The sequence below is a fragment of the Canis lupus genome, chromosome X (genome assembly GCF_011100685.1).
Source record: "Canis lupus familiaris isolate Mischka breed German Shepherd chromosome X, alternate assembly UU_Cfam_GSD_1.0, whole genome shotgun sequence".
Taxonomy (NCBI): Eukaryota; Metazoa; Chordata; class Mammalia; order Carnivora; family Canidae; genus Canis; species Canis lupus.
This window is the reverse complement of record NC_049260.1, coordinates 19706590-19731108: the sequence shown is the minus strand read 5'-3', so window position 1 is coordinate 19731108 and position 24519 is coordinate 19706590. Positions and strand designations below refer to the sequence as shown.

Genomic DNA, 24519 nt, shown 5'->3' with positions numbered 1-24519 from the left:
TTAGGAAATAACTTAGAAGATTTGGGGTTTTATTCCCCAATAGAGGCTTTTCCTAGAATTCTCACTGGATCCAATCTCTGAAGGCTAGGGAAGCTGTTTTCCATGACATCACTCTTGGACTACTACTGCTCGTACTGAGGAATAGGCAGAGGAGCATTAAATGAAAATCTCCTGATGAAAAAATAGCATTAAAGCAGGAGTGGCTTTTTTCTTACAAGGTTTCTTGTATTATAGAATGATTAAATGCTAAACATACCTGAAAAGTGAAGTAATTTGGATAATGGGTGCCAACCTGGGACTGGAGAACCCAGAGCCTTCCTAAAAGCTTAGTTAAACGGTCATTTGCAATTTGGTACTGAGCTATAAAAACATTTAGATAGACAAGAAAGAATTTCCAGTATTAAACAAATTAAAGTTATGCAGCCTTTCCTTCCATATTAAACTGAGTTGTTTCTCCATTTGAATAGTGTTATCCAAGAGTAAGATGACTGTTGATAGAGCTAATACAATGAGTCTGTTTTTAAATTTTTCTTGCCTTTTAGATTGAGAATTTAGCCACTTTGAGATTCCCAGACTTTAAATTTTCTTCTTTGTAAGTTACAGAAATGGTGAGAAACTTTATGACTCAGAAATTAATTCTATTTTTATCCGTAGTAAGCCTTGCATTTTCTTTTCAGTGTGCAAGTATGGGATTTTCTGCATTAGTTATCAACTTTGGTAAGCTACCGGTTTGAGGATAAAGGTAGTATGAAATGATTTAAATTTTTCATTGAAAAAAGTATATCAAGCTCTGAGAATCTAGCTTTTGTTCCAAATGACTTAGGATTTTGTATGAATTTTTAAGGAGCTTTGGGAGGAATATGAAAGCATTTAATTATTGCTTATGGCATAAACATGGAGGTTAATTTTGAAATGTCTTCTATTAAATTGCCTAGAATTTGCCTTCAAATCGGAATGGCAGCCTTCTAACTGAAAAGGAAGCATTTAATTTCTTTGCCTTTAATTTCCTGTCCAATTTTACCCCCACTAGACTTCTTTCTTTACTGGTCACTAGAGAGTTTAAACTGTTAGAAATTTCTGTGATATAAATAGCATTAATAGTCTTTCAGGGCAGAGGTAGGAAAAGTATGTTTTGTGTATATGCGTGTGTTGCATTGACCTCTTGATCATACCTTTTGGTCTCAAGACCTCATACTATTAAAAATTTTGGAGATCCTAAAGAGCTTCTAGCTATGTGGGTTGTATCTGTTTATATTTACCAAATTTAAGTTAAAACTAGAAAATTAAAAAATCTAATTAGCATTTTTGCCGAAAATTAAATGTTTTCCAAAACCAAACAAAATTTGGTGAGAGGAGTGGCATCATTTTTACCTTTTTGCAGATCTAATTAATGTCTGACTTAATGAAAGACAATGGGCTTCTTATCAGCTTCTGCATTTAATCTGTTAACCATATTACACGTCTAGCTTCTAGAAAATACTGAGAGAATGAAAGTGAAAAAACAACTTTAATTTTTGTTTTTTTAAAGATTTTATTTGTTTATTCATGAGAGAGAGAAAGAGAGGCAGAGATGCAGGCAGAGGGAGAAACAGGCTCCATGCAGGAAGCGGGGTGCGGGACCCGATCCCAAGTCTCCAGGATCACGCCCACGGCCGAAGGCGGCACGAAACCGCTGAGCCACTCAGGCTGCCCGAAAAAACCCAACTTTTAAAATCATTACTATGAAAATAGTTTTGACTTCGGCGGAGTCCTTTAGGGGACTAGGACCCCATTTGTCCCTAGACGACATTTTGGAAATTGCTATACTAATCACTGTTATGCGTAGAAAATATGAGGCTTTTTTTTTTCTTTAATCAGTGCCAAGTTGATGAAATACTCTTAAGTATTTTTTCGCAGTAGTGTATGTCTTGTCATTTAGTTTAAGTTGGTTCCGCTTTTTTTTTTTGTTTTTAGATTTTTTATTTATTCATGAGAGACCCAGAGAGAGAGGCAGAGACACAGGCAGAGGGAGAAGCAGGCTCCATGCAGGGAACCGGACGCAGGACTCGATCCCAGGACTCCAGGATCATGCCCCGGGCCGAAGGCGGCGCGAAACCACTGGGCCACCCGGGCTGCCCTGGTTCCGCTTTTGAATAAAACCTGCCATTTGAAATTTTGAAGGCTAAGTGTAGAATGTATATATACATATATATATATATATATATATATGGGTTTATAAACCATGATTTCCTTTAATCTGATGATCCGTTTTTGAAAAGTGAGGATACAGAATTTCTGTACATTGAACATTTTGTATGTTAGTAAATCTCTCTCCTCAGATCCCCTTAATGGATTTTTTTAACCAGCTCTCATTGATATGTAGTTTTTAAAAATTTATTTATTTTAAGAGATTTTATTTATTTATTCACGAGAGACACAGAGAGGCAGAGACACAGGCAGAGGGAGAAGCAGGCTCCATGCAGGGAGCCCGATGTGGGGCTCGATGTGGGAGGCCCTGGGCCGAAGGCGGCGCTAAACCATTGAGCCACGTGGGTCTCCAGGATCACGCCCTGGGCTGAAGACGGCGCTAAACCACTGAGCCACGCGGGCCCCTCGGTTTTTTTGGTTGGTTGGTTGGTTGGTTTTATTATTTTAAGGTATGTAGTTCTTGAGTTTAGTTTCACAGTGATTCTTAAAATTACTTATTCTGTAAGTTGCTATAATTCTTAGAGATTTCTTATGTGTAAGTTATGTTTTACTTTTTGTATTCTTACACTTTCCTTTTAATACTTAATATTTTTTATTTGCTTATATGTGTGTTTTGTGTTTTTTATTTTAATTTAAGCCTCACTTTTTTTTTTCCTTTTCTTTGTAGCTTCCAGGGTATGGACTGTGAACAAGTTGTTTTTGTTTCATGTGTTCATTTGTAAGTTTGGTTGGTTGATGCCTTAAGCATTGATATTGTAGATCCGTGCTGTCCAATGGAATATAAGACATGTAATTTAAAATTTTCTTATAGCCATGGTTTTTTTTAAAGTAAAAAATAGATGAGATTACTTTTATGTTTTTATTTTATTTTAAAAAATATTTTATTTATTTATTCATAGAGACACAGAGAGAGACAGAGGCGGAAACACAGGCAGAGGGAGAAGCGGGCTCCATGCAGGAGCCCTATGCGGGACTCGATCCCAGGTCTCCAGGACCACGCCCCGGGCTGCAGGCGGCGCTAAACCACTGCGCCACTGGAGCTGCCCGAGATTACTTTTAATATATTTTATTTAACCCATTACATCCAAAATATTATTTCAACATGTGATCAGTACAAAAATTTGTGTAAATGAAATTTACACTTTCTTTTTTGTACTAACTCTTCAGAATCTGGCATTTATTTTATACTTACAGCACATGTCAATTTGGACTAGCCACATTTCAAGTGCTCCATAGCCCTGTAGCTAGTGGCTTGTAAGTTGAAAAGCACATATGTAGAAATTAGCTACTCTGGTTAGGGCAGAAAAACTTGAAGAGCCCCATACAAGCTACAAAATTTGTGTGATGAGAAAAAATGGAAAAAAATGCATTGCAAAATGAGGTCCAGTGTTTGGACTACTAGTACATCTCTTGATCTCTCATAAACTTACGTTGTGATGAATTCTAGGAGGGTGTGGAATCTGTAGAGTTGATTTTTGAGGGGTATCAAGTTCCTATGGTTTTGTGAATGGTAAAAGAGCAATAGGCAAGAGTTGGACAATGGGAGCCAACATTGAGTGACCTCTGGTGGAGTGCCTTGCTCTGGGCTAGGCATTTAAGTGAATTCATTTAATCACCACTGCCACTCAATAATAAGGTAGTGATGATAATTCCTAATGTGTGGATGGAAACTGAAGTCAGGAAGTTAACAGACTCTTCAGATCATGCAGGTGGTAAGTACTAATGAACCACTCTTAATTTCAAAGTTTTGCTCTTTACAACAGAATACAAATTTCTTTATATTTTTTGCAAATCAGATTCTGGTTTTATCTCTATTTTTAACTAGTCATATGACCTTGAAAAATTTCACCCATCAACCCTAGTGTCTATCAAGTTAAGTTGGCCTGGGTCCTAAGAGACTTAACTGATAAGGCAGGTTGGGGTTTGAAAAAAGTACTGTGGCTAGGGAGAAGGGTTTTTCCATAGACAACCAGACTTTTTAAAGGGTCAGGTCTATTTTATTGGTTCCAGTAGCACCAACTGAAGAGGTATAATAATAAGCCCTAACATTTTGGTGTCCTTTATTTTAACAGATAAAATATACTGTTCTAAGTCTTTATGTGTATTAACTGATGTAATCCTCACAGCACTATGTGAGGAAGGTTCTATTGATATTGATGTCACTTTTTTCTTTAAGATTTTATTTATTCATGAGAGGCAGAGAGAGAGGGATAGGCAGGCCCCCCATGGAGCAGGGAGCCTGTTGCAGGACTCGATCCCATGACCTTGGGATCACAACTTGAGCCAAAGGCAGATGCTCAACCGAGCCACTCAGGTGCCCCTTTGATGTCACTTTTTTTTTTTTTTACAGATAAGGACATGAGAACCCAGAGAGGGTAAATAGCTTGCCCCTATGTCACAGAGCTGGTAAGAGGTAGAACGGGTATTCAAACATAGGCCTCTAACTCCACACCTGTACTCTTAATTCACTACTTTCATTTAGAGATTAAATCTTGGGTCAGTTAATCACTGAATATTTTATCGTTTTCTGCTTATACACATACTTCCTATTAAAATGTAAAATACTGCTGCTGCTTTAAAGCTGTTAGTCTTACTGATAGATGCACCAAGCCTTTTCATGGAGAAAAGAAGTTACTGATATGTCCCAGCTATCACAAATTAATTTTAGAAGTCCATTTAGATCAAGTAAACTTGACAAATGAATTGCTAAGACTTGAAAAATAACTGTATGCCTTTGTAAGTGCATTATTATACCTCTGTAGGAGAACAGTAGAATAAGTGAGAATTTTATGACTAAAAATTTTGGGTGGCTCATGTTAAATGCTCTCAATTTTACAGATGCAGAGATAAGACCAAGGTTTGAGTAACTTCAAGTATAGCAATTTCTGTTCTAAAGCCATGTTAGTTAGGGACCTTGATGGTAATATGAAGGAAAAACCCACCCGAGGTAGTAAAAAAGGGATTTAGTTTAAGCATAGAAGAATTTCTCTTAGAACCCGGGAACAGGAATAGAGGTGGGCCCTATTAGCAACTGGAAAAATGAGGGTGTTGGGGAGCACTCCCTATCCTCTCATCTTAGCTTTATTCTTTAGCCCATTGGCTTTCTCTGATACTCAGCCTGCGTGGCAGGCAGAAGTTGGTGCCCACAGCTGCTCCTTGACATATTCCAGGTCCAGTCATACATACAGTCAGTGCATGTCTCTTTTATCCCTTTTCTAAATTCTTGACAAGAGAGTGTTCATCTTGATTCATGTTTCCCAACCCATTCTGACCTTATGTGACTAGACAGGATCACGGAGTGGAAGCCTGCCTGGTTGGAGTCCCCCTTAGTGGGCTGGGTGCCCTGAGGAGTACGAGTGCTGTCCTTATGGTTTAAGGGTCTTTTGACTCCCAGTTTCTCCTCTCCGCGCCCCCCCACCCCCCTCTTTGATTCTTTGCCCTGTGATGTTTTTACCATAGTAAGTATCTGGAACCTAGATTGCTTCTATTTATTTATTTATTTATTTATTTATTTATTTACTTACTTACTTACTTCTTTTAGAAAGCATAGTTTCTCCTTTTATTTTTTAATTTTTACTTCTTTTAAAATTCAAGTATAATTAACATACAGTCTTATACTAGTTTCAGATATACAATATAATGATTCAGCAATTTTAGACATTTCTCAGTGCTCATCAAGAGACCTATACTCTTAAAAAAAAAAAAAAGGGAGACCTGTACTCTTAATCCTCTTTTTTTTTTTTTTTACCCATTCCCCCCCACCAACTTTCCCTCTGGCAACCACCAGTTCTTTGCATTTAAGACTCTGTTTTAAAAAAAAAAAAAAGACTCTGTTCTTGTCTTTTTTCCTGTTCGTTTGTTTTTTAAAATTCTGCGTATGAGTGAAATCATATTTGTCTTTCTTTGACTTACTTAGCATTATACCCTTTAGGTCCATCCATCTTGTTGCAAATGGCAAGATTGCATTCTTTTTTATGGCTAAGTAATATTCTGTAGTGTGTGTGTGTCACACCACGTGATCTTTATCAATTCATCAATCGCTAGACGCTTGAGTTGCTTCCATATATTGGCTATTGCAGGTTGGTACAGCCACTGTGAGAAGAGTATGGAGGTTCCATAAAAAATTAAAAATAAAATTACCATATGACCCAGTAATTCCACTTCTTGCTATTCACCCAAAGAAAACGAAAACAGGAGTCCAAAAAGGTATATGCACCTCTTTGTTTATTGCAGTATAGTATCTCCTTTTAAAAATTTCCTTTAGATTGAACTTTTTTCAGAAAGGTAAAAGCTGTTTGAGACCTTTTCAGATAGTGATAACTGTTAAATAGGTTTACTTTGTTTTTTAAAAAAATTATTTACTTAATTAATTTGATAGTGCACAAGCTGGGGGAGCAGCACGGAGAGGGAGAAACAGACTTTCCACTGAGCAGGGAGCCCAGTATGGAGCCCAGGACCCTGGGATTGTGACCTGAGCCGAAAGCATACGCTTAATCAATTGAGCCACCCAGGTGTCCTGAGAGGGTTAACTTTGACAGGAAGTGAAATATATGGTATTTTAGGTTATTTTTTTAATCAAAATAACAGATTAATAAAACACAAAGCAATCTACTCTCAGTATATGAATGCCGATGTCCAATCTTCTATTACTAAATCTTCATTAAATGTGACCAATATCTTGACAAGTCAGAGTGATAATTGGTGTCCATAGTGATCCTGAGAAAGATAATGAAATATCAGATATTTCATCTGTTTTAATTTACTGTTTTTTAATTCCAGTTATTTTGAAAATTGATTATTAGTGTGATGTGTGGATAGTCCTCTATTAACCATAATGTTCGATTATTCAGATACCACACTGTGTGATGTTCCTTTTCTTCCCAGTATGCAGTTGTGTGTATATGCCTCATATCACTTAGAAAATTCAAAGCTCTAATTCTAATTTTACCTCTAAAAATAACACGGGGAAAAGAAAAACCCTAGTAGTTTACTTTAATCTTGAATGTATTAGTAAAGTTGTTCTGCTTACAGTGTCTAAGATATCTTATATCTCTTTTCCAAATGATAAACAGCCCTCTTGTGTTCTGCCTTTCCAAAATGAAAGTATAGCTTTTGGATTAATGGAGTACTAATAAACTTGATAATAATTTCACCTTGTGCATACTTGCTGTTTTAGGTAAGTGAACATATTATGTCGTTTAATCAATAAGACTGAAAGGTAAGTTAGGGACAAACTGGGACAAGAGGCACCTAGAATGCCTCTTGGTAAGATGGGAAATACAGAAGCAAGAACCGATTGGGAGAGAGTAGAATTATGACTATTTTTAGGCATGATGATTTTGAGATCCCAGTCAGTTACCCAGAAGAAATATCTAGTGGACCATTCACCATTTGGACAGAGATGGTCAAGGTATTGGTAAAGGTAAGTATTAGGAGAACCCATGGGTTTTTAAGAAGTCATTTAAGGAGACACAATGTTTAGATGAAAAGAAAGAAGGTCTGAGAGCAGAATTCTGGGGAACAGCAGTGTTCATTCAAGAAAAATGAGCCCAGGGAGGAGATTGAGAAAGAAGTAGCCCAGGAATAGAAAGAAAATCAGGGAAATAGTGTCATGAAACTGAGAAAGTGATGAACCAAGGGAGTAAGTCATGCTGCAGAAGGATTCTGAGAAATAGGGACGAGGATATAATCTTTATTTTTTTATTTTTTTTTAAGATTTTATTTATTTGAGAGTGAGAGTGAGAGAGCACGAACATGAGCAGGGGAGGAGCAGAGGGAGAGGGAGAAGCAGACTCCCATTGAGCAGGAAGCCTGATGCAGGATTCTGGGACTCTGGGATCATGACCTGAGCTGAAGACAGCTTCTTAATTGACTGAGCCACTCAGGCGCCAGTCCCCCACCCCCCCGGCCTTTTAAAAAGATTTTTTAAAATGAACTTTCAAAACAATAATACACTTTTGTGGCAGATAGATTAGAAAACACAGTTTAGCAAAAGGGAAAAAATTAGAACTGCTTGATAGTCTACCATCCTGAGATAACCATTTTTAACATTTTGGTATGTTATCCTTTCTGACTTTTTTCTTGCTAATTCACAAAGTTTTGTGGGTTAAGATGACTTTAGACTGAGATAACTGCTGAATCAATGGGTTAATGTGTCAAAAAATTAAACATAGGGTTTCACAGATAACATATTGATGACAAAATAGAAAAACACAGTGATCACCTACTCACAAGAGTGGAGAAATAGTGCTTTTAGCATGTCCATGGAAGCTGCCTTTTCACTGTCATATCGGAGGGCTCTGCCAAACCTAGGGTGCAGAGGGGATTCCCAAAAGGCCCATACTTCCATGCCTAACATAATGCCTGGCACACACGAGGCACTCTTTCAGCAAGTAAAGGAGGCGGGCTTGGTAATAGAGTGGGGAGATTGGGTCTAATACCAGAAAGTCCAAGCTGGAGGACAGAGGTAAAGTTTGGAAGTGATAGGCCAAGTAAAAAGAGAGGTGGAGGTTAAGCCTGAGTGAAAAGTTGACCGTTTAGATTTTAGATGGGCACCGGTTTTCGATTGTGGTGAGATCCAACAGGTATGGGAATAAGGTTTTAAAATGGAGTAAGGAGGGGGGTTGTAGGAGTTGAGGTGGCTAGGGAAATTGGACTTTTCGGGTTTTGCATATGAGTGATCCAACATTGAAGAAGTGGAGAACATGAGCTTCAGCCAGAGTTGTCCGTGAACTTGCAGGAGAGAGTGATTGATCAGGATGTGTGTATTTGATAAGTGACAAGAAGGAATAGAAGATGGATTTTTATCTGAGCAAAAGGGCATGTTTTAGAAAAAGGACAGTAGAAACCTACAAGAAGGCTTAGAAGGTAGGTTTTAATCTGTACAAGAGGGTTTTTTTTGGTATTTAAATCAGACTGTGGAGAAAATTTGGTGACTAGCAGGAGCTGGTAGGGAAGTTTGTTTACACTGAAGCAAGGTTCCACTGGGCACAGAGGAAAGGGTAGGGAGGGAATTTGGGATGGGAGGAGGCCCCTGAGCTGTGCAAGACTGAGAAGAGGATAGATGGCCATTGGCTGACAGGGTGGGAAGGAGGGTGGTTGTGTGAAAAGGAGAAAATTTGCTTCATAAACAGTCTAATAGACTGAATTAGTTTATTCTGCTTAGGAGATCTTAATTATTCTAACTATCTTGGCTTCATTTCTCTGGTATGCAAAAAATATGGTTTCATTCCCTTTAAAAATTATTTGTATTTTAAATATGTAAGCAATGTGTGATCATTGTATTTTAGAATAAGGTTAATGAGGTAAGTAAAAAGGAGAAGGCAAACCTCAATTTCTTGAAATCTTACTACCCAGGGATATCATTTTGGTATATGTTCCTCCAGACTTTTTCGAATCTCAACATACACATGTATATTTTATTTTGGAAAATAGACCCAATAAACTGCAGTTTCCTTCAGTGTTTTTTCACATAACAATACCTAATAGACATCCTTTGTCAGAATAGGTAGATTGCTGCCATTGTTTTTAGTTGTTACAGTAATCCATTAGACAACAGCACTGTATTTATTTAATAATCTGTTGTTGGGCTTTTGAATATTTTCCAGTTTTCTGTTATAAGTAAGGCTAGAAAGAAAAAATCTTGTATGTATAACTTGGCATATTTATCTGATTACTTCCTTTGGGTAAGTTTCTAGGTTTTTTTCAAGGTCAACAGCAATGCTTCTTGGTTTGATTTCTTTTTTGCTGCTTTTTCCTCATAATTCAGCATTTGGCAGAGAAATCTTTTTGTGTTGATAATTTGGGGACATATTGAAATATACTTGGTGAACAGTGTAAAACCAATGGGCTGGGCATATACTGTTTGTTAAGTTAACAATTTACCATTATTTGATAGGTATGTAATAGATTTTTTTCCCCAGGTGAGGAAGCCAAAAAAAGGGAAGCCTTTAGGTTGTCTTCTCCCAGAGGGCTTGTACATTTAAGACTGAGGCAGTGAAATTGAGATAATTACGAAAAATTGTTTAAGCTCCTAAATTAATAATGTCTTCAGAATGCATGGAAATGATTAACACAGTTTTCTTTGATTACCTTTTTTCCAGGTGATTCATGGCAGGGGACGTGGAAGGATTCTGTTCCTCCATCCATGACACCAGTGTCTCTGCTGGGTTCAGAGCACTGTATGAGGAGGGATTGCTTCTTGATGTCACTCTGGTTATTGAAGATCATCAGTTCCAGGCCCATAAAGCACTCTTGGCCACCCAGAGTGATTACTTCAGAATTATGTTTACTGCAGACATGAGGGAGCGAGATCAGGACAAAATTCATTTAAAAGGTCTAACTGCTACTGGTTTCAGCCACGTCCTTCAATTTATGTACTATGGAACTATAGAACTGAGTATGAATACTGTTCATGAGATCCTTCAGGCTGCCATGTATGTTCAACTTATAGAAGTGGTGAAGTTCTGCTGCTCTTTTCTATTAGCGAAAATCTGCTTAGAAAATTGTGCAGAAATTATGAGACTCTTAGATGATTTTGGTGTTAACATCGAGGGAGTCAGGGAGAAGTTGGACGCCTTTCTGCTAGACAACTTTGTACCACTCATGTCCAGGCCTGACTTCCTGTCTTATCTGAGCTTTGAGAAGCTCATGTCTTACTTGGATAATGATCATCTGAGCAGGTTCCCAGAGATAGAGCTGTACGAGGCTGTGCAGTCTTGGCTGCGGCATGATAGAAGACGCTGGAGACATACCGATACCATCATTCAGAACATCAGGTTTTGTTTGATGACTCCATCCAGTGTTTTTGAGAAGGTCAGTGCATTTGAAAGCAGTAGATAGGACTTATTTAGTTAAAGCAGTATGTTTTTAAGGTAAGATTTCTAGGCTTGGTCAGGAGTTAAAAAGAGAATAGTTTATGTACAAGCAGTCTGATTTGTAATAGTTTATGTACAAGCAGTCTGATTTGTTGTAGCTTTTGCATTTAGGTTTAAGAAACACATTTTGTGGGTGAAAGATGAACCAGGTAGGTAGTAGAGTAGTTTTATTTTAAAAGTACTTTTAAAGTTGGAACATAAGTATTTAACTCAAAATATTCCAAGTTTGCTTTAACTTTTCTTTCTTTTCACAGAGTAATTAAATCTGAACTGGGTCAGGCTAGCTCTATTTTTAAAAATTAATTTAAGTAATACATGCTGAAATTAGAATTGAGAGGAGTTTCGTTAGTTTTGAATGATGTGCGTTAATGCAGTTCCGTATTCCTCTAAACTGTAGTGAGTAAACATAAAATTACTCTTGAAAGCCAGTAGGCTCTAGTGGTGATTCTCCCCTACCCTGACCTAGTTGATTTTTTCCCCTACTCGTAAGTAGTTCTATTTTTCTCCTCTTTCACTATGAATACTAACTGAATTTAACCATGAAAACGTTTATGTCTAAAACCATTGTTTTGGCATTTCTAACCTAATAGACTATAAATCCTCTGTCTACATCAATGAAACATCCCTGTGCACATTTTACCGTGTAATAGTTCTGCTATCTGAAAAATATCCTTTCTCCAAAACAGCCTTGGCCTTTTTGTATGCAAGCATATTTCATTTTTATATCAGAGTCTCACTTGTGATCCTTTCGTGCTGAAAGGAGAGAAAGCAGTTTCAGTAATTGCTTAACTTAATTGGTTTCTAATCACATGGTTACCTCTGGGGCTCTGTTTACCTCTTGCATCATTTCTTCTTTCTAGAAAGCACACTTAAATCTTTGGTTCGACACCCTTCATGTTAAATAGTTCTTCAGCTTTAGTTACCACACCTGGTGATAAAAAATATAATATTTGCAAAGGGGGAGTTGTTTACACCATTTGAAAAATAACACTCAGCAGTGTGGCATGTTTCCACCCCCCCCCCCAAATGCTATGGAATATCATTAACTTATACTTTTAATAGAAAACCCAATTTTACAGGATTTTATCTTTATTCTCAGAATGTACTTGATCTGGCAGAAATTATTGAAATTAAAAAATACATTTCTTAATTACTTTTTGTTGGGTGATAATCGGCTCCGCATCAACTATGTAAATCATTTGTCTGATTTGATTTTTTTCCCTTACTATATGTTTTTATTGCTCTCTTTCCCTGGGGAATCCTGTTTTGTCTTTATACATTAAATGCAAATGCTTTCCTACTACTAAAACAAACAAAAACCCTCCAACTTCAATCTAGATGGAAGTACTGGTGAAATAGGAAATAAAACTTCTCCTTTTGTGGGACAATATGATGGATAATTGTTAGCAGTTGAGCGCAGAGCCTTTTTATATTCTAATTACCAATTCAATGTGGTAGTGACAGTGTCTGAAATGAAAGTTAATACCATTGGATAGTTTTATAAATTATATGAAGCATCACTTGTACCTTCTGATGGATTTTGTTTGCTTATAATAGCAGAGGAGGTGGTTATTAACCATTAGCCAGGTATTGGGTATCTCCTCAGAATAAAAATGTTAAGGCTTCCTTCTTGAGTTAATTTCTTAGAAAAACTTAATAAGGCCCTGGCCACAGAGAAACCATTGTTTTTGATAATATAATGGAAATCTTTTAGTTTTATTTTAGTAATACTGGTAAGATAAATGGTAGTCCGTGATTCTGGTCTTAGCAATGTATGAGAATTAATGCTTATCAAAGGGATCTGTGGCTTCCTATTTTATTTTAATTCCAGTAGAATTAAACATATATTGTTATATTAGTTTTAGGAGGAATGTATGGCATTCTCAATTTTGAGAAACACTATGTTAGGCAGATTTTTGAGAACTGCTCTTCATAGACCAAACTAAAATGGAAAATTGGGTTGAACTATTTTGTACCATACGATTTTGATCTCCCTTGAAAATAGGGCCCATCTATTTTTCCTTTACCTTTGGTATGCTGCAGGTCTCACACAGAGCCATTTTAATACCTATTATATATGCATGGTGCCAGAAAGGGCACAGAAATAAAGATATGTTACATCTGGGCTGATCTCTTTAGTAAGAATTTACACAGGGAAAACTACAGGCAGTTTTGATTTGTGTTTTTTTTCCTATTTGCTGAAATTTAGAAAAATGGAATATTGATAGGCACTTATTTTTAGCTTTAAATTGTTAAAAATACTTATTAGATTTTCTAAACATAAAAAAATGTCTGAAAGAATAGTGGAATGATCACCCATAAACATATACTATAGGTTACTAGAGTTATCATCTTACCACATTGGCTTTAGCAATGTAAAACCATTTGAAAGAATGTCGTGGATATTATGGTACTTCATCCCTAACTACTTGAGTTAGCAGCTCATTTTCCAAGGGTGAGGAAATTTGACATAACCATAATACCATTGTTGAAATTAACAGTCATTACTTAATGTCATGTGATATCCACTTCATTTTCTAATTTTTCTCACTTGTCCCCCAAGTGTCTTTTTTTTTTTAGCTTTTTTTTAAGGATTTAATCAAGGTTCATACCACATATTGAGTTATTATGTCTTTGACTCTAGAACTTTCTCTCCTTTTTCTTGCTTATGATGAGGATGTTCAAGCATACAAAAAGTTGGAAGAGTAGTATAGTGGATAACTGTGTAGCTGTCACCTAGATTCAAGAACTGTTAACATTTTACCATATTTGCTTTATCTAGGTTTTTGCTGAATCTTCAAAAATAAGTTGCAAACATCATAATACTTCCATCCCTAAAAACTTAACATGCCTCTCCTATACAAATAAGGACTCTTTCCTACCCATGTTCAATGCCATTCCATCTAGGTGTAAATTAACAATATCATCTAATAGCTAGTCCATATTTGAATTCTCCCATTTCTCAGAATGCCCTAGAATCCAGTCATTATTTATGCATTACTTTTGGTTATGACTTCTGTCTAATCTTAATCTAAAACAGTTCCCTGCTCTTTTTTTGTGTGTGTGAGAAAGATCAGAACACTGGTTGTCTTAGTGTGTCCCAGATTTATCAGATTATTTCCTTGTGTTGGTGGTAACTTAGTTCCTCTTTTCCTTACGTGTCCTGTTAACAACACCTACTTTTCAGCATTGTGTTTCTTCAGGAACAGTTATAGGAAAATGTTGTAATGCCAAAGACATCTTGGCACTTACCAACTCTGATCAAACTTAGAATTTACCATTTTTTTCATTAGGCTATGTAGCCCAATCCTATGACTAAGATAATCAAGTATTTTATTCACAGTATTGTTAGATTTCTTTTAGATTCTTAAAATTTACCTCCTTACGAAAAAACTGAGAGTCTTTCCATTCAATTTAATGGGATTAAAACTAGCTGAAGTCAAGAATAAGATTACTCATTCTAATAAAAAAAATTAGTGTATATCTATGATTCTAGAGCTGCGCTGTTCAATATGGTTACTGCTTGTGGCTATTGAATACTTGAAATGTGGCAAGTCTGAATTAAGATTTAAAAAATTAGGATGACAAAAGTAAATATCCTCGTTACTCATTTTTATATTGATTATAGTTTGAAATGATATTTTGGGTATACTGGGTTAAATAAAATACATTATTAAAATCAACTTCACCATTTTTACTACTTTAAATGTGGCTACCAGAAAGTGTAAAATTAATCATTGGCTCACATTTGTGGCTCTTCATATTTCTGTTGCACAGCGCTGCTCTAGAAGTTCAAGGAGTGAGTTGTTCATTAGAAACTCTGAATATGTGTGCAGTAAACAGCCTTTCTCACATATTAAACCCTTCTCCTGGTTTCTCAGCCATTTGAGATGTTCTCTGCAGTTTAGCGTTAAATGAACTTACCTACCTACCTAACTGTTCCATAGAATGACTGATGAAGTTAACTTGAGTATAGCATCTCTGTCAGAATCCTTAACCCTGGCATCAGGAAAATAAAAAGCAAGTGAACAAAGCTTGGTGAAATAAGCCTGTGGAGACTTTAATTTTTCCTTTGGTAGTTATCAACAGATCTGAGCAGAGGCTTCATAGGGAATGGGGCATTCTGCTTCTCCCCCAAGGAATAGCCCTCCTTCATCGCAGGGACCTGAACCATGCCTTCTAGCTATGCTGAAATGCTTGGGTTTATTCTTCTGCAATATCTTTCCCCATTGTCTTCTACTTTTCTCCCCAGCTGAAAACAGACGATCTTAACTTTTGTACTGAGTACTCTATGTGACCATCACCAAGAGATCAAGACTTCCAGATTTCCTTACCAGAGTTCGTTAGAAGCAGTGAATCTACTTAAGTGAACACCTTATATATGTCACGTTGTGCATTGAGTGCTCTACACATAGGTAGATTCTGTAGGTTATCTCCATTTTATAGATATGAAAATGGGCTCAGAAAGGTTAGGAATCTTCTCCCAAAATAGGTGGCACTGCTCCGAATGGAACGCAGGTCTGCTTGCTTCCCAGTTCAAGGGCTTCCTATCACAGCCACTAGAGCAGGGAGAGACAGGACCCTGAGGGGCAGAAGCTAACACTTACCCTGTGGCCCAGCTTGGGTCATTTTGAAGTTGTTGAATATAGAGTCAGGAAAGTCCCAGTGTGTTTGTGTGAACAAAATAGCCTGAGAAATTTAATGGTACTGAAAAAGGTACAAGGTGTAGGAAAACTTTCATATGTGCAAGCACGATTCTGGGATTTCAATGTGTAATCAAAGAAAGCTGAAAAGAAATTTAAGTATCTCCTTTTAATACTAGCTGTTGAAGAGTTCTCATGATTCCTTTTATCTATAGTGGATTCCCAGTTTTAAATCTAGACTTCATTTTCAGTTTTTACTTCCACACATGTCTTTGGCATGTTTTTTTTTCCTAGCTCTGAGGGTCTTTTTGCATCTGTTAACAGAGATAATGCCTGACATTTGTCACTTTAATTTCAGTGATGTGAAGATTTAAATAGTTTAAGCCTTGCTTTCTGTGGTCTTTTGGTTTTTAAAAAACAATTACTGCTTTATTAAAAACATTTTATGAAGTAAATTTGGCAAAATACGTATTATACTTTTTTGTAGCAAAATTGTTAAATTATTCATTAAAATACCCATATGTTGATTCTCTAGTACAGTGACACTTTAATATTTTTGAACCCAGGGAATCTTTAATATCATAAATATGTATAAGGTAAGAGCATGCCAATGATTCCCTTAGAAATTATATTAATCATAATATCTTCCAATTTTTCAAAAGGGAAGAAACTCTCAGTCCTGTAAAGATTTAAAAAACACATTTGTTCAGCTTATAATTAGGCTTTTACGGTTGATTTTTCATTGGCTGTTTAGTAAAGGAGCAGAATATAAAGATGTATTCTGCTTTATTCCTAATGTTTTATAAACTACCTCCTGATATTCAGACTCCCTAATGTGCTTTTTTCTTCATGTAATAAATGTAATTCATCATATTCCCCGAAACTTGGATTTATGTAACTTTTAAAGAACAAAGCTAATGTTTTAGTTAGAAAAAAAGTTCTCTTTTACTGAGAATATATTTGGATTTAACAAACCATATCTGCGTTTTATGAAAACTTTTTGTATTTACAACTTTGAGATAATATTGATAGTCTGCTGGAAAAAAAAGACAGCTTTCTTATTAGTAAAAATTGATCCTAGGATCAGAATTTAAAAAGCTTCAGAAGAACTTACTAATACTTTTTTTTTAAAAGGTTTTTTATTTTACTTAAGGTACAGAATTTGTGGCTTTAAAAGCTACACGTTAAAATGGGGATAATGTGTCATGCTCACCTTGAAATGGAAAGAATTCCAGGATTACGAATTAAGTGTCCAAGTATACCTTGGATACTTAACAACATTAGTAGCTCTCAGAACTGGTCTTCACAAAACACTGATAAACTTCCAAATATTTTCTCTGTTAGCATAGTTGATTTAGATAGCATTAACAGTGGACTTGAGGGCATTGATTATCCTTAATGTCATGCTCGGATGATTTGATATTCAGGTTAATTGAGGTACAGACCACTTGTAATGAGCAATATCATATGGGTAAGGACACATTTATGTAAAGTGTAGGTGCCATATACCCTCCAGAATTCCTTTACTGTGACATGTTTTGACTAATCTAGCAGTTGAGTGAGCCAAAATTTCTGTCCAGCAACCAGACCATTACCTGTAGTGTACCACAGTTTAGTGGAAAACTCAAAAAATTTATTTCTAATGACTTCAACTACAGCCAGACAAATCTAGAGGAAAAAAGATTTGCTTCTAGCCCTCACAGAAGTACATGAGAAACATAAGCAGTGCTGTGTTTGATGATACAAAATTTTTACAAAATCAGTAACCTAGATTTCAAATGTGAAATTTAGAGTTCCTAATAAGTTTGAGTTTTTGAAAAAGTTTAAAATTCCCTTCATATATTAAATAGTACTTAACCAGCTGTAAACTTGAAATTGCTTAAATGAACAATCAGCTCACTTGCCCCTTGGAGTGAAAGCACAGAGATGAGAAGTTTTTCGGGTAGAAACTAGGTCAATAGGTTAAGCGGACTTTTGCATTTCACTTAGTGTCTTTTTCTGCATCCATCTGCTTTTTGCCAACCCCTCCTCCCCAGCCCTGTGGACTTGTATGATTGTAATTAACACATGCACAGTTCTTTAAAAAGCACTCAAAGTGTCTTTCTCTTCAAGTCTTCTATCTTCTACATACAGAAGCAGAGTGCTCTTGTTTTCTGCTTTTGAACTTGGGTTCATTGCAGGTTCCTGGAGGGTGCAGTAATTCAGGGTGCTGACTGGTGTTAGATCCCCTGGGAGAGTGTGGTACGAGGTGTATAAAACAGGCAGGAACCTACTGAAAATGAGAGTTTACAAATTCAGTCTTGCTGATTTTTCTCTTAAATAAAATAAATGAGAAATGAAAAGCCTAGAATTGGAAATTAACCATGAAGTGTAAAAGTGAAGGAAGAGATGGAGTGCAAATAGTTATATTGACTTGTAAAAGGAGAAAATTTTTTTAATGAACGAGGGAGAAACCAAATGATAAGCAGACATCAAACAAGATCAGAGAAGTCAGAAAATGGAGACAAGGTTAGGAGCAGGAAAGGAACAAGGGCAAATACTGAGATTTTAGGCTTTAATGTTTTAATTCTCAAACTCAGTATTTACTTAGAAAATGTTTCATGTGTCATAGGTAAGCCTTGATCATTCAGAAGTTTTAGGATTAAAACTTTTTGGCTTTATTTCTGTTTTAAAATATTTACATAATTGAGAGTATTTCCATAAATAGGAAAAATTCTAGAATGTAGTTGTGCTAAATATTACTATAATCAGATAATATGGTCTTAAGCGGCTTTTTAGAAATCACATCATTTTCTACCTTTTAGGTTTGTGCACGCACACTTGCTTAATTTCTAGTGGTGTTCTCTGACCATTGCACTGAAATTGGAAGGAAATTAGACTTTCTGAGCATACTTATTTTTGAACTACATATTTTTCACTCTAGAGAAGTTGAAGGGATAGAGCTAACCAAATTGTGCTGAAACTCAGATAGAGTATTATCTTAATGAGGGTCTACCTCATCCCCATTTATACTGGTTACTTCTGAAGTTCTTTTCGGTAATTTAGACTGTTGCCTGCTTGAAGGAGAGAGGATAGGTAAATCCTTATTAAAATTTGTCTTTACTGTTTGGTATTTGACTGCAATTACAGTATTAGAGGATTTGTGCTTGGCAGGAACTGATTTTTTTTATAGCCTTATCCTTGGTCATTAACTTGGTTTTTCAGGACAAAGGGATTAATTAAAGGTATTTTGCACCTAGCTTTTTTGTGCTGATTGTAACATAAATGAGTAGAAGCTTCAGTTCTGAGCATGATTTTATAAATAGACTTCTCATACCAGGATGGATGCTTTTGTAATACAGTACATAAAGACTGCTCCACATTTTGCTGAATATCAAAATAATACTAAATGTAGCTTTGGTTCCCAAGGGTATAATTTGTTTTAGTAACTGCTTTGTTTCTGGATATTTCTTTTGAGCAGATTGGATCATGGAGAGGGAATGATAAAACTGATAGCCAGCACTCCATCTTCCTTCCACTAGACACCTTATATTCATCATTCTGAAATTTAGGTTAGCATTTTTTGGTTGTAGAAAGGGCCAGAGGTGTCTTCATGCAGCTGATTCCTTTTATAAGGAGAAAATATGAAACCAGAGGCTTGTCCATAGTCACACAGTGTCTTGGGGACAATGTCAAACCTAAGACCTGGGTTCTTTAGTTAAGGAATTACTCCAGTTACCAGTGGCCACCTCCCACCCTCACTGATGAATAAACTAATAAAAGACGAGGGTTGTTTTTGGTTTTTAGTTTATAGTGGGCATTTAAAATACATTTCCAAAGGTGAAATAGATAATATCTGAAATTGGCTGACTAAAGACCTAAAAGAAGTTTAGATGGTAGCCAGTTATTTTCTTTTTAATTTTATTTTTCAGTAATTTCTGCACTCAGCATGAGGCTCAAACTTACAACCCCGAGATCAAGAGTCACATGCTCTACTGGCTGAACCAGCCAGGCACCCTAGACTGCAGCCAGTTTTAGTAGCTTTTTTAAGTTGCAGTTTTTTAATCAAATAAGGGTAATAAGCTCTGTGAAAATGCCTGTTTTAGTTACATTGCTGTTTATGTTTTAATTGTCAAAATTAAGAGTGGTATATACAAATTACCTTTAAAAGTTAAAATTTTAATGGATTATGTAACATTTTGACAGCAGAGGGAAAAACATGGAATTTTTGCCCAGTGGTAATGGCTAGCTATTATTTCTTCAACTTACTATATATGTACAGGAACCACATTCAAAATTAATAATTTCTCACATTTTCTCCTTTATATGCACACACACAATTACATTAAATTAAAAGAAAATCATAGGAAGAAATGGCCAATTTAAGATTTTCAGATCACTGTTTTTAAGAGGTAACTTTTTTGTAATATGATTTTTAAGTATTGAAGTAAGAAAAGTGATAATATATTCTAAGTGTTAAAACAAGACAGCTTTTTTAATCCTATGAAAGGATAAGGAAAGTAGTTCTTTAGAACATGAAAGAAATGTCATTTTTCTCCATATCTTGCCTTTGGAAACACCTGATCTATAGATAATCTGTTATGTGAGGAGTGAATGTTGGGAGAAATGCTCTCTCTACAAAAAGATGAGCCACATGTTTCTTTTTTGATAGCTCCCTTTGTTAATGCATTTAAATGACTCCATTCACATAGGTTTTAGCCCTATGCTTTTTGTTTTAAAGCAGAGTATATCTGTAATTACTTTGTCCAGGATTATCAAAGAGGCATTAATTCCCCATTTCTATCATGAAAGAAGAAACTAATTATGCTTATTGATACTGTGTGGTTTTAGAGAATTGTAGCTCTGGGAAAAGGACAAGGTAGATCTAGAACTTCTAGCTGTGGCAGGGATTAGGAGCTAAATTTCTTTGGTTAGAAGACTTTTTACTGTATAATCGATTATCTCAAAGGCACAACTTCCATTATTGAGGGCCTACAGGTAGAATATACTGGATAAAGATAGGTAGCTGTTATGTGGATTTTAAGAGTTGAAGTAACTTTTTAAACTTTGAAACTTGAGTTTCTAAGGAACACAGTTGAATGAATGGAGAGGAGAACAAAGGAACCTGAAGATTGGATAGAAAATGAGAGACAGGAAAATCACTGTAAGAAGCAGTTAAGCTGACTCAGTTTGATGGGATCTGTAAGAGCCTGGGTTTGGAAGGTGGAAGGCTGTCACAGTCCATTATGCCTCGTCCTCACGTGATGCCAGAACCCCTCTCCTGTGCCCCTGATCCACAGTCACACTTGGATTACCTCCACTGGCAAGATTGCTCACTGGCTCCAGAGATAGACAGTCCTGACTTGGGGAAAATATGTATCCATACCCTTCTTACTATAGTCCTTGTAAAAAAGCCAAATACAGACCTATATAGAACCTGAAAGGGGGCAAGTCCCCCAAAAGCTCACTGGTAACTGTTGTACGGGTAGACATATGTTTTCCTCTGAATATACTGCCAACTGTATAAAACAGTCCATTTTTACTTTTTGAGAATATTATATATACTCTTAGGCAGTTTTTATCATTTGACATTTTGAACATCTGTGTTAGTGCATGTGGATTAGCCTCATTCTTTTTAATGACTGCATATGGTAAAGATTGTAGACCAGCCCAAGATCTTCCTTCTTACTTCCACTTGTCCTAAAAACAGTTGCTATCTTTCTCCAGAGTCTCTTGAATTTGAACATTCCTCATCAGTTTTACCATTTTTCCTATGGTTTGGATCCCTCTACTGTCTTTGGGATGTGGTCCACTTAGTGATATCTAATTTGTAGCAATGGAACTCAGCCCTCTTAGCTGTGGTTTCATCAAATGGAGAGGGTGGGATTGTCTAGTTTAATTCAGTCCACGATGTTACTCTGCCATATTACATTGTTAGTTCGTGTTGAGGATAGTCAGTTGTAGCTTTACATTTGGAGTTCACAGATCCCTGGAGCATTTGATAAAAGCTGTGGACTTCTCATCGTCTCACCTTACCCCCCCCACCCCCACCCCCGAATGCATTAAAACAATTATTGCTGCAGTTTCAGGTGGTTCGTGGGTCCCTGGTGTTTCTCTTTATGATTAGATTTGTTAATTACTTTGCCAAAGTCATAGGTTCTCTCATTCTCTACCAGTTCTGTTACATCCTCAAACATTACACTGGAAATGGTCAAGTCTTGCCATTGCTGGGTGAGTCATGCTGCCTCCCAGCGTGTAGTGCTCTTATCGCAACTGGCATGTTTTTTGTTTTTGTTTTTGTTTTTGTTTTTAACAATCCAGGATCAGCCTCAGGCTAACCAGTCTGTAGTTTGGAAGTCTGATTTATAGTACTTTCCCATTCTTCATGATTCCACACAGATTACAGAAAACAATTAAGCAGCTTTATCTGTGAAGCCTCTCAGGATTCCAGGATGTGATTTTGAGATCAAATGACTTTAACTTGGTGAGAATATCTATCTAGTTTTTCTTTTCTTTTTTCCTCAGCCATCTTGGATTTAAGTTTCTTCTTGTCATTGTGTTTGATCTTCAGATTAGAAAGAATAAAACATTCTTAGCCAAGAATGGAAATAAAATAGAAGGCTATTGGTCTTTGTTAATATTACATTAACCACTCCATCCAGGAGGGGCTTCACTTTTGCCTCTACTCCTTTTCACTTTAACCTCTAAGACACCATTTGTTCATTATCTGGCACTTTGTTAAGTCACAGTTCATCCTGAGGCTTTAGCCTTGTTCACAGTATTTTTAAAGCTCCGTTTCACCCTTTGTAATACTTATTTTATGTGCCTGTTTTTTTTTTTTTTTACCATCTGTCGTAAGTGGTTTTTTAACATCTGAATTCCAGAAAGCTCTCTGTGCAGCACATCAGATTTTTTAGATACTTTCCCCTTTTCTTCCCCTCATCAGTGTGTTTTGCAATTATGCAGTCAGCATTATGCTTTTGAGAGCCTCCAAGCCTTCTTGAGCTTCTTTACACAGTTTCCGATCTTGGAATTGATCCTAATTTTCCTTTAAAAAACTTGAAATCTGCCTATCCAATATGTGCAGCATTCCCCTTCCTTTCTCGATCTCCAAATGACATGGCTGCTTTCTATAAAGCTTCCTCCTCCTTGCATCTTACCAATCATGTTTTATTGGGCAGGATTAGGTCCAGAGTAAGTTTTCTTTCATTTTTCCTCTCATTTCTGAAAGGCTGAATTTTTACACAGACCAAAAACACATCATCAAATGCATTGACTTAAGCTGACTGACATTCCACAGATGTCCACTGGTCAGTAATAGTAGCTCATAATAGCTGTTATTTGTTGTATACTGCCATGTGACAGGCACCATATTGTCCTTTTCACATAGATTATCTTGCTTGTCTCCTACCTTAGGGTTATGAGGCATAGGTGCTATTATTGTTTTCCCAGTAATACAGATGAGGAAATGGGTATAAGGATGTTGAGTTACTTGCCCAAGATCCCACAACTTGTGAGTGCCAAAGTCAGATATTTTCTAAATTGGATTCTTAATTGCCACACTGGGCTGCTTGATGTGGTGCTTAATTACAGTGCTGGACAGGATTCTATTACTTCAAAACCCGTGTAGCTCAGGCCACTGGCTGTGCACAGTAGGCACTTAAATATTTAATTTGAGGTTTATGTTTCTTGTTGATTTCCAGGGTATTGCTGTTTAGCTCTTGCAGATAAAAAGATGAGGAAAATGGGTGAGGCACACTATTAGGCAATTCATAGAAGAAATGAATGGAAAAATGAAAAGATGCTCATTTTTACTAAGCAAATACATTTTTTAAAAATTTTTATTTATTTATGATAGTCACACACACACACACAGAGAGAGAGGCAGAGACATAGGGAGAGGGAGAAGCAGGCTCCATGCACCGGGAGCCCGACGTCGGATTCGATCCCGGGTCTCCAGGATAGCGCCCTGGGCCAAAGGCAGGCGCCAAACCACTGCGCCACCCAGGGATCCCAGCAAATACATTTTTGATGACTTTGAGAGACCCGCTTTTGAAATGGCAAGACTTTTTGTTTATAAACATGATACACAAAAAAGAATGCAAAGATGTTTGTGGAGTTTCAGAGATAATCAGTATTAATGCAGGCATTCATACACAAAATCTTTTTAAATTGGGATACCAGTGTATTTGTTGGTTTGTTTTTTAAGATTTTATTTATTTATTCATGAGAGACACAGAGAGAGAGGCAGAGACACAGGCAGAGGGAGAAGCAGGCTCCATGCAGGGAGCCCGACGTGGGACTCGATCCTGGGTCTCCAGGATCGCACCCTGGGCCATAGGTGGTGCTAAACTGCTGAGCCACCAGGGCTACCCTGTTTTTGTTGGTTTTTAAAAACTGAATATATTGTGCACATCATTCTGTGTCAGTACATACTCAGTGCTGATGGCTGTACAGGTTTCCATTGTTTATCATAAGAGATCAAAGCTCACTTCATTTCCTTTGTTCATGTGAAGTAAGAGTAGTAGAGGGTGAGACTTCAGATCTTAGATTTTTAAATTTATTATTAGTCTCTTTATTGAAATTACTTCTTGACCATTATTCATTATTTGATCTCTTCCACACTTGCTGTTTTGCTAGGAAGATTGGGGTTGGATGCCCAGTCATTGTGATCCACATGATTGAGTCTTTATTTCAAGAGTCCTTATACTATCTTTTCTTTGAGAAGGGTCATTAGACTAATTCATTGAACATGTTGAGTGCTTTAATAAATGAGTTTGTCATCTAGAAAGTTTCCTAAAGAGTAGTGGAAGCTGTGCTGTCCCCTTCTAGAA

General features: G+C 36.6%; 1 protein-coding gene across 1 annotated transcript in view; it reads left to right on the top strand.

Annotated features, from left to right (window-relative positions):
• The window catches only part of KLHL15 (kelch like family member 15), a 33401-nt gene that overhangs the window by 3979 nt on the left and 4903 nt on the right, over positions 1–24519 (top strand). The window contains exon 3 of the mRNA XM_038587100.1: positions 10290–11001. Coding sequence (XP_038443028.1) covers positions 10297–11001 — 705 coding nt within the window. The 5' untranslated portion in view covers positions 10290–10296. The remainder of the gene's footprint in view (positions 1–10289; positions 11002–24519) is intronic.